Source organism: Manacus vitellinus, unplaced genomic scaffold, assembly GCF_001715985.3.
Source record: "Manacus vitellinus isolate BGI_N305 unplaced genomic scaffold, ASM171598v3 scaffold_2_pilon, whole genome shotgun sequence".
Lineage (NCBI taxonomy): Eukaryota > Metazoa > Chordata > Aves > Passeriformes > Pipridae > Manacus > Manacus vitellinus.
In genome coordinates, this window is record NW_021940208.1 from 16149380 (window position 1) to 16159802 (window position 10423).

General features: G+C 42.0%; 1 protein-coding gene across 1 annotated transcript; it reads right to left on the minus strand.

Moving 5' to 3' along the window:
• Nucleotides 1–5303: 5303 nt before the first annotated feature.
• GPR12 (G protein-coupled receptor 12) lies at nt 5304–9370 on the minus strand. Its single transcript, XM_018071018.1, has one exon. The coding sequence runs from the start codon at nt 9357–9359 to the stop codon at nt 8286–8288; it is 1074 nt and encodes a 357-aa protein (XP_017926507.1). The 5' UTR covers nt 9360–9370; the 3' UTR covers nt 5304–8285.
• Between the last annotated feature and the right edge of the window lie 1053 nt (nt 9371–10423).

Here is a 10423-nt window from a genome sequence, read left to right on the forward strand (position 1 = left end):
ATTTGAGCACATGCAAGTAACCCTAGAGATTGCCTGAGTATTTTGCTGCATATGTAATCTAGGCAATTTACCTGCCTCTTCAGCTGCAATAGTTATTCCACACTTTTGGCACAAATCACACATACTGTTCCTACATTCTCGAAAAGTGCATTTTCTTCCTATAGGGACCGGCCGGCATTCAGAAGCAGACTACTGTACATTCAGCTGCTCAGCTCTGGGGTAGCTGCTGTGTAAAAAGCTCCCTGCTGGAGCATGTTAACTCCCAGCCACGACTTACCCTCCTCCTCCTCGACTAAGGAAAGTCTCTGCTTACACCGAAAGACCGATACAAAAGAAAGGAGCTCAAATTTGGCTGGTATGTGATCGAAGAAGGCTCGCTATTTTCTGTCATGTCTTCAGAAAGCTCTGTGCTGAGAGCAGAGCTCCCTTCCAAACCCAGCATGCTCTGACCTACAATCAACCCTACAGAAAAGCCTCACCTCCACGCTCTTTTCTCATGAGCTCTCTGGGGCAAGAGGCACCACAAAGCGAACTGAGTGGTGCTCATATATTGAGGGAGTACATCGTCAGAGGGCAACCAAAGAGTGGCAAAACAAAAACTCATGAATGGGGCACAACTCCCCATATTCCATGGGGACACAAAAGTATGTCCCTTTCAGGATGAGGGTACCTCAATTTTCAAAGGGCCAGGTCATGCTGCTTTCATTTGCATACTATAAAAATATTTCTTCCCTGAAAATGGGGAAGCCAAATTCCTGATTATTTTGATGGGTTTAATCTTAGTGAACACTGAAGTAAGAGGAAAATTCTATGGGGACCGTAAGTAATCAATGTGTTAAGAGCTCTATACGTTGGTCCTAAATCTTAGAGGTCCTAGACCTTTTTCCTAGAACATCATTGAAACATATATGTATTTTACATGCCCTTTAAAAATGAATGCATAAAATTTTTTAGATACCCTGGCATCAGCCAGTGCAAAATGTCCATCTCTGTCACATAACTGTGTGGAGTGCTGTTTAGACTCATGATCTGAGCAGCCCTGTTACCAAAGCACCTATGAAAGACAGAAAAAGAGCAGGAAAGAACAGGGAACACTGTATTCAGGAAGATATAGCTGCTACATAGGCTCACGTTTGTGACAAATATCCTTCCTGCATTCTGTCCATATGTGGTGATAGAACACATTCCTGTAATCTCAAAGTGGGGTTTATTCAAATTCAAGACATGAGACTTTGCCTCCCCTCCCAAACCTCTAGCTGGTCTTTCTTTGTTGAAATATCAATTGCCACTGAATCTTTCAGTGTTTGCAAGACTCGTATAAGTTCGGCAATATTTTTCTTTAAACATGTGAAACTGCCTCAGCAGAGATGTTACACTTTGACCATGTCAACACTGAAGGTACAGAGCATGAGATATACCATACCGTGTATATAAAAAAATAAATTAAATAATCATAATAATTATGTGTATATATATATTATATTTAAGTATGTAATTATGCTACTTAAAAGTGATAGCTCATCATACGTAATTAAGCTAATGGCATACCAAAATACTCTAAGAAACTCTCTGTTCAGCATATAATATAATTACTACTTAAACTCTTTATGTTAAATCTGAACATAGGCATTTCCCTTTAAGAATGAGTTTATACTTAAAAGAAAAATCTATTTTATTGGTACCTCTTTGCGCCTCCATTTTCTAAGGTAAATCCTTGCAGGATGCAGTCTTCAGCTTGTGCAGTTTGTATTGGTTTGCTTTTTTCTTGAGGAACTGGGACTAGGCCTGTGCTCAGACCTCATGGTACATCATATGGTTGGGATCAAATGGTTTGAGGAAAAAAGAATATTAGAGTAAAAAAAATGGTAGCAGTACCCTTCCCTCCAGTTTTTCCTCTCCACAGGTGAATCAGACATTTCCAGTGTAAGGCAAATGCTCATTGAAGTTGTTAAATAAAAAAGTGCTGCTATTATATTTGAAAGGGTTATATCAAACTATTAAAAAACTTTGTAAATAAGCTTTTACCTAAAAATGCACCACTGTACTTATGAGAGGCAGGTACTTAGAATCACAGAATCATTTAAGTTGAAAAAGACCTCTAGGATCATCGAATCCAACTGTAAACCAATGTTTGTCTTTAAACAAAAAGGACTGTACCAGACATCTGGGGGTGCAGTGGTGGTGAGGTGAAGGATGGAAAAAAAAAGGTAAAAAACACCCAAGCCATAATCCTACGGCCCTCAGTTGAAATACTAATACTCTACACTAGTAATTTAAGGAAGCCCTCAAATATGCACTGAAAGCCCGTAACTACTCTATGCTTTTTAGAAAGGTCTATGTTACTTAGAGCTATCAGATAACTAAATTGGGTCATTAGTTCTGGGACATAAGACTCTTCCCTCTACCTGTGAGGGGGAAACCCATAATACTGTCTTGTTTAGTTAAATATCTAGCATGTCAGTGAGCATGTAAAAATTGCCTTGGCATACGTAGAGTGCAAAACGAAGGTTTGGGGAGGTGAGGACAATTTCCTTAAAAGCCAATTCAAGGAGTTTGTGATGGCAACTTTAACTGACTGCTGTTCTAAAGTGAGTTTTACTCTCTCAGCCTATTTGCAAAAAATCTCCACTGGAAAAATCTCCTCTTATCCTTTTGGTGGCACTGAATTAATTTGCATCATAGCAGTGGTGTACTAGTTAACTGCAATAGGGTTTCACCTAACCTACAGTCAGGTTTCATTTTTTTCCTTCTCTTCTAGAAGATGTTTGTGTAAGAGTAAATGAAATGTGCAACTCTTTCTTTTTGTGTGGCTTACAGGATCACAATAATTTTGTGAATAAACCACAGCATGAACTTTTTTAGTGCAAAGGCATACTGTTTTCAGATAAACGTTTACTGCGAAGTTAAAGGCTCAGCTGCTCCTCAAAAGAAACAGAAATACCTAATGACTTATCGTAAAATAATCTGCTGGTAGTGCTACTTGTGCATTTCCAATATTTTTCCACAAAACCTCTCTTCTGATTTCAAGTGGAACCACACAACACTATGCTAATAAGACAAGTAATAATCTGAATAAAACATGAGGTGACATTTTCAAGGAAGGGGGACCTCACTTCTGATCATATCCCTTCCTCTCTTTTTTCTGGACACCATTCAACAGGAGCAACAATACTGCCAGGCTCAAGGATATAGGACTGCTGCAATATACCCCAGAACAAGGGCAGTCCCAGGGCCCCTCTCAGGTGCTCCATGTGCATTGGGTCAGGTTCCAAATGGACAGCTCAAAATAACGTTCTCTCAGGGGATGCATTCATTCAAGCATCCTTCCTACCCAAGCTCAAGCACTGAGAATCTGGCTGTTTCACCAAGCCATAAAGACTTCCATCTCTCATCATTCACCTAATACAAAAGCAGATATCCTTCCAGTTCACCCAGATTTCTCATGCATTAAAAGGAACTGCGAATTCTTGGTCTGAAGAAGACAGCAGCACCCAGTTTTAAGGGGTAATTTCCTTTTGCACCAAAAAAGTATTTCCAGACAGGAGACCTTTCAAGTTTATTGAGAGTCCCATCATTCTTATACTGACAAATGAGGGAGATACGCATGCCTAATTTATCTTTCCTGACCTATTGCTTATTCATGACATATAAATTACACCACTTTCTTTTAGTCCCTTCCTTTTAGTTCTCTATAAGCAGAGACTGAGAGATCTTAATTTTTCACCATTGAACATCTCTGGACTACCACTAAGCAGAACCAGAACCACTCAGTATCTCAGATAAAGTGACAGAATAGCTAGTGGTTTTTTACATAGTGACTACTCTAATTCTTATTTTTATTTCTTTATTTATGGTACACAGAAAAACCAGACCATGTATACTTTCTTTTCATAAAAGTTGGGGCCAACATTTTGAAAATCATGTTCTGAAAGTTACAGAACCCCTTTCCTTTTTTTTTTTTTTAATTAATGAGTGTGTAGTTATGTTTCAGGGGCTTGATTTGTAGTGATGCTATTTTATCCCAACTTCAGTCACCAGCAGGTTGCTTATCACCTTGGGGAAATGAAGTCTCATGCATCTTACTTTTAAAGGCTAAACAATCCCTAAGAAAATGAGGTAACAAAATAACAGCTCTTTGGGGACAGCATGGCTGCTGGTTTAAGCCAAAGTTCACTGCTGTCCATGGAGGGGCTTTAGTGACTCCAAGATGCCTCAAGGTTGGCCGCTGAACACTAAAGGATGGACACAGCTGCTTATGTTACTGAGTGTCCATGGTAGGAAGATACAGCAGCAATAGCAGGCCTTTCATCTTGCCTCCAAATAGCTTGGGTATTGGTAGGAGTTTTCCTCACTGATACTGAAACTAAGCTGTCTTCAGAATGGGCTAGCACCATTTATCATGTCCATCCTGATAAGCATGGTAAATTCAGTATTTTCTGTTACAACTGGAAATCCTGAACACAATTTGTCTACAGAATGCTGTGCAACTAAATGCCAAATGATGAAAAGAATAAAAATCTTCACCATAGTACGTAATTTTTTTCTTGCCAATAGCACAAATTTGGGACCCAAGAATTACAATAAAATATTATTGCTGTGTAATTCTATTCAGGAACTCAATAATTATAAGACAAATCAACCAGAAATGATGTCCCACATCGGTCTGATAGCATCTGCTTAACAAAGGAAGACTTATGCTAATCGAAAGTCCTTATGCAAGTTACTGTTTTTTGTTTAAAGTAATATTGCTTCCTCTCTATTGCTCTGAGTTTTCTCAGCAGTTTATAGTACCTGCAACATGGAGGATTTTATTGCTTTTGTGCTAAACACATATTTCCCCTTATTGCTGAAATCTTACTGTTAGGAGAAATGGTTAAAAAAAAAAGATGACAATCTAAAAAAATCCTCTCCCAAGCTTTGAGGATGAACATATGAAAAACCGACCACAAGTAAATTTTTCCCATCAAGATATAACCTGTTACTAACTTCAGGTCAAGTGTTTTAATAAATAAACGTGAACTTCAATTCTTTGAAGTAAATTACATATTAAGAAATAGAAGTCTTCTGTCATTACAATGGAGATGTGAAAGCTACTTCACTGTACACAGAATGGTGAATCTAACCTCCCTGGTCTTACACATGGGTGTTGTTTGATGGGACAACAAAACATCAGAATCCTGCAAGCTGGTGGGATTTCTGCCGGTTTCAGAGGGATCTTGGATGGATACCGGCACCTCACCATACCGAACTGGGGCCTATCCTGTAATTCTGAGCAGAGAATTGCTTAATTCCTCAGGGTCTGGAAAGTGGCTAGCTGTCAAGCAATCCTTCTGTGCAAGTGAGGTCGGCACCTTCATACACACAGCTCTGGCCCTACTCTAAAGAGTTCGTTCACAGGTGTGTTATATAGCACCTGTCAAGTACTGCAAACCATGTTAGAGTTTGGCCTGACAGCTGCGGGCAAACCTATGTCGTTGACTTCCAGTAGGATTTTCTGGCCTGTGCTGCACAGTCTTAATTTAAGAACATATTTCTGGAAGAGACAACATCCTCACTGGAGGTCACAGCAGAGGCTTGGGAGGCAGAATCATGTTTCTCATTTGTATGTGGTGAAAGGCAACCATGCACTACTCCTCAAAACAAGGGCAAATCCCATCCCTACGAGCTAGCTTTGTGGGACTGCTATAATTAATCCTTCTTTCCTCTTTGACTTGCAGTGTTCCTCAGGAGAGAAGCTTCCAATTACAAATCTCTCTGCTCTGGCACAAGGAAAAGGTCAGCTCCCCCAGCGCTCTGGAGAGCCTCTGTGGATTCGAGCAGCCTGTGGAGCAAGGAAGATGACAAGGACACTAGGTGAACCAGCATGAGAGGATGAGATTACCTCCCTCTGTGCTGTTTTTTTCTGGCTTCCCCATCACACAGGTGTTGTGTAGAGAAAAACGCTAATGCCTGTGAAGTTATCCAAGAGGATGAGAACAGATCTGCATAAGCAAAACAACAGTTGCCCTCTGGACTGAATTTTGGTCGCAGTTTTAGCTTTTATAACCATCATATGTTTTGCATTTTGACAAAGAAGAACAAATGCAGGAAAAAAAGAAGGGAGTAAACTTTGCGTGACTAACTTGAAGTGCCATTCTACATTATTGAGCCTCCCTACATTATTCATCTCATGACTTTTACTGCCATTAATTCCCAATACTTTGCATACTTGCAAAACTGCACACATACGTAGCACAGATTTCTACAAAGTGAGTATTTCTTACACAAAAATGCAACGACTGAAGTTTCATTAGCATTCAGAAGTAGATAAAGAACACCAATATCCTACACTGAGCAGAAGTCATAGTCTTAACTCTGCTGAGCACCTGTAAATCACAGGGAAGCCAGGGGAGCTTCAAATTCACAGCTCTACTAGATCATGCCATGCAATTAATAAATGAATCAGATTACAAAGTAAGAGCCAAATATCATGAAGGTTGAACCAAGTAAACGATGGAATTTAAACCCAGCATTGCAACTAAAATTAGTTATTGCTCATAAAAATGTCTACAGAGCCTCGTTTACAGACAACTCACTCACATTTGAGATTCAGCTTTGTGTATAGCATATGATTCTTAACGTCACAGAAACTTTGCCACAAAAAGCTACAGTCATCCGAATGTCCACATGAAAAGGACTGATTCCATTTGGAAAAATCCAGACCAGCAATGCAGTTGTCTCTACTATCTCTACTATACAGGTATATTTTTTCATTGAACTGTAAATATTGCTATTTTTACATTTGAGTTTGTTTTGGGTTTTTTTAATAGAAGGTACTGAAGCAACAATACAGTATGCTGACTTAGACATTCAAAGGAAAATAACCTCCTACTGATGCCAGGGCATGAACACATTTAGCTCCCATCAACACTAATGGAAGTGGTACTCTAAACTCCATGAACTGACATGAGGGCATACCGTAAATTTCACAAAGACATATGCCAGGAATATTTTCTCCCTGACAATCAAGTCTTCAAATTAGAAAACAATGCTTTATTTCTAGTGCATTCTAATGTGGCTCCAGTGAAAGGTTAGAAGCAGTTTGAAATTTAACCATTCATGAAAGGAAGCTCTGCTTTTTAGATCAGAACTATCATCTTACAATGGAGTGAACTGACATGGGTACAATGCAAAGAATCACGTTCTGTAGTGGATAAAACTGCCAGAAAATAAGAAAACGCTGTTTTCGTCTCCTCTTGCAGTTCTGGTTGCATACAATTATGAACCAGATATGCTCTGAGAATTTATAAACGTCAGTATTTAAAATTACATAGGAGAACAATGAAAACAAGCGGTAATAGTTTTGACTTGAAAACAAACTTAGGAAAACCATTTCACGTAGTGCTAAATACGTGCTGCGAGCAATTTGTTGGTTATTTTATTAAAGATTTTTTTAACTCTTCTGAAAAGACAAACTTGTCTGAGAAACTTAGTGTTTGATCTATTACAAACGCATAGCCGAAAGAGGCCACGTTGCTTCATCAGTTTCAGAGATTCTCCCCCCCACCAATCAGTTTTAAAATTAATAGCATAGTGATCTCTGATGTCCCATATCTAAGGGAAAACATACGGTTGACTTTTGAAAAGGAAAGCAATGCATATCTTTTGGTTTAACATCCAGCCAGAACTCATGAGAAAACAGGTAACCCTTAAAAACAATTATCAACCTAATTCATGCTGAGATGTAAAATAAAAAGCTGTACAAGTACTTCCTCATTTAAAGCAAATTTGTTGCACTGAGATTAAACACCAATAACTCAGTACAATTGGCCATTATTTTGAAGCGCATTCTGATGATATACATATGCAGTAACAGGACTTGGTTGGTTTTTCTTTCTGTTTAAAAAAAATTAAAGAGGAAAAAAACATCCTGACAACAGATTATAACATGCAGTATAACTAAATTCAATCACATAAACAATTTCAAAGGAGGTATGCTGTTTTAATCCAATTTTAATTAGAAAGGTGAAGGTAAAATCATGGCAAACATGGCAAAGTCTGGGTAATATGACAAAAAGACCCTGAGCAACATTATAAATCTGTAAGAACACTGATTAATTTGATTTTGGAAATCTCCCTTAAACCACGCAATTGATTTCGGTCACTGGGGTTTTCTGTTTACAAAAAGGTCAGTCCATCCTGTGGTTTTTATCTGAACCCATCAGATACCATTTAATGAATGCATCTAAACCAAAGACAGAATGTCTGGAAAGTAACATACTAAGGAGCGTCCTCCTGGCTGCCAATCAGACATCACTGGGTGATCTTGCTCTCTGAGACAGGTTAGAAGGAATGCAGCCACAACAGATGAGCCAAAGCGCTTTCTGTATCTCCTGGTTTCTAAAAGCATATATGACAGGATTGATAATGGAATTGTAGGTAGCTGGCAGGAGGGTGGCATAGGTGTATATAGAAGGATAGGTGTAATCTGCTATTAAAGAATAAAGTGTAAAAGGCATCCAGCAAGCAGCAAAAGTCCCCAAAATAATGGCCAAAGTAGACACTCCTTTTCGGGTGGTCACATAGTGGGAAGTGGCCAGGAAATGGTGTTGCAAGGCAATCTGATGGGCATGGCGCATCACAATTTTACAGATCTGAATGTAGAGCTGCAGCATGAGGGCAAACATAAGCAAGAAAGAGATCGAAAGGACAGCTGCATTATTTTTAGTGAGTGGTCTGATAACACTGCAGGTGGATTCATCTCTGAGGCAGTTCCAGCCCATTACAGGCAGCAGTCCAACACAGATAGATGCTCCCCAGAGCAATATAAGCATGACATAGGTAAAAGTGACAGTCCTCTCTGAATTGTAAGTCAGAGCGTAATACAGGGAGAGGTAACGATCAACAGTAATAGCCAGCAAGCTGCCAACAGATGCTGAGAAAGAGGCAACGATCAGTCCAATCGTAACCAGTTTTGTAGCTTCTGATTGCAGAAGGTAGGCAAAAACAAAATTGATGATCAATCCAATGCCCGCTAAGAGATCTGCCAGTGCCAGGCTGCCTATCAGGAGGAACATGGGGGCGCGAAGACCGGGATTATGGAAAATGATCAGAACCACAATGGCATTTTCGCAGGAGATAAGGGTCCCTGAAGTACATAAGACAATGTCCCAGGGGTTTACCAAAAGCTCTGGCTCAGGGTCTACGACAGGAACCAGGGAGGAGCCTGCAGCTGAGGCATTCTCTGTAGAGCTGGCTTCTACATGATCCTGAGGCAGCCAGCTCAAATTAACCTTCAGATCTTCATTCATTTTAACCCCTGTCTTCTTCAACAGAAAGACATTATTTTTAATGTTCAGGCACATCACTGGACACATCATCCCACCCGGAACATGCATTGCCCGAGTCAGCAACACCGACCTAATGTGCAGGCAGGCACTTGTTACATAAATGTGACAACAGAAAACAAAAACAAAAACAAAGCGGGAGGGGGGATATTTAAAACTGCCCGAGATTATCCACCAAGGGACAGACCGAGGCGCGGAGGCTGAGTGACCCGTAGGGCAGTTTCCTTCAGCTGAACAGGCACGAAGGCACGGCACGGGAGGCAGACCATAAAACAGCTGAAGCCCCCGTTAAGCGCCGCAATTTTGGGTGGGGGCCGCCTGCGGGGCGGCGTAAACCCCATTATCCAGCGGCCACGATTCCAAAGCGGGATTATTATTTTTGGTGGCGGAGGGAGCGGACACGATGAAGGGGGGTAGAGAGGGGAGAATATCCTTCACCGACCCCCAGTGAGGAAACCCCGCCCGGGCTGGGGGGGTGGGGAGGGCGAGGGAGAAGGGGGGCTTTATCCTCTCTGAGAACTTACAAACTCGACGCGGGACACCACACGACACACCACCACACACTCCACGACCCCCGGGCGGCGCGTTCCGCTGGGCTTATCCCCCGGCGGCGTCGGAGCGATGGACAGGAAAGGAGGAGGCCACAGAGGGGTCGACGCGGTCCCTCTCGCAGGCGCCAGCGGACGGCGCCGCGCGGGGGCGGCCGTGGCCGTCAGCGCAGGTGCGCGCACCCCGCGCGCGCGCGCAGGGCCGTGTGCGCTGTGTGTGTGTGTGTGGTGGGTGTGCTGTGTGTCGTGTGTGAAGCGGGCGGGGGCAGCGCCTCGTGCGCTCGGCGCCGCCTGCGCAGGTGCTCGCGGAGGAGGCGGGGGGGTGGGAAGAGGGCGGACACCCCCTCCTCGCTCCTCGCCGCACCCCCCGAGGTACCGCCGCGCCCACCCCTGAGGCGATCGCTCCCCTCCAACCGGCCTTACGGCGGGCAGCTGGCTTTTCCTTTGCAGCAAGAGCCTCCTGAAAATTGTTAAAATCGAAACCGTCCGTATGCTGTGAGGGGGGTCAATTGCTGCTGGCACGGGTTTGCCCAGAGAGTTTGTGGTGTC

What these genes read in the sequence shown, in the direction of transcription:
- GPR12 (XM_018071018.1), bottom strand. Translation starts at nt 9,359, where the DNA reads ATGATGTGTCCAGTGATGTGCCTGAACATTAAAAATAATGTCTTTCTG.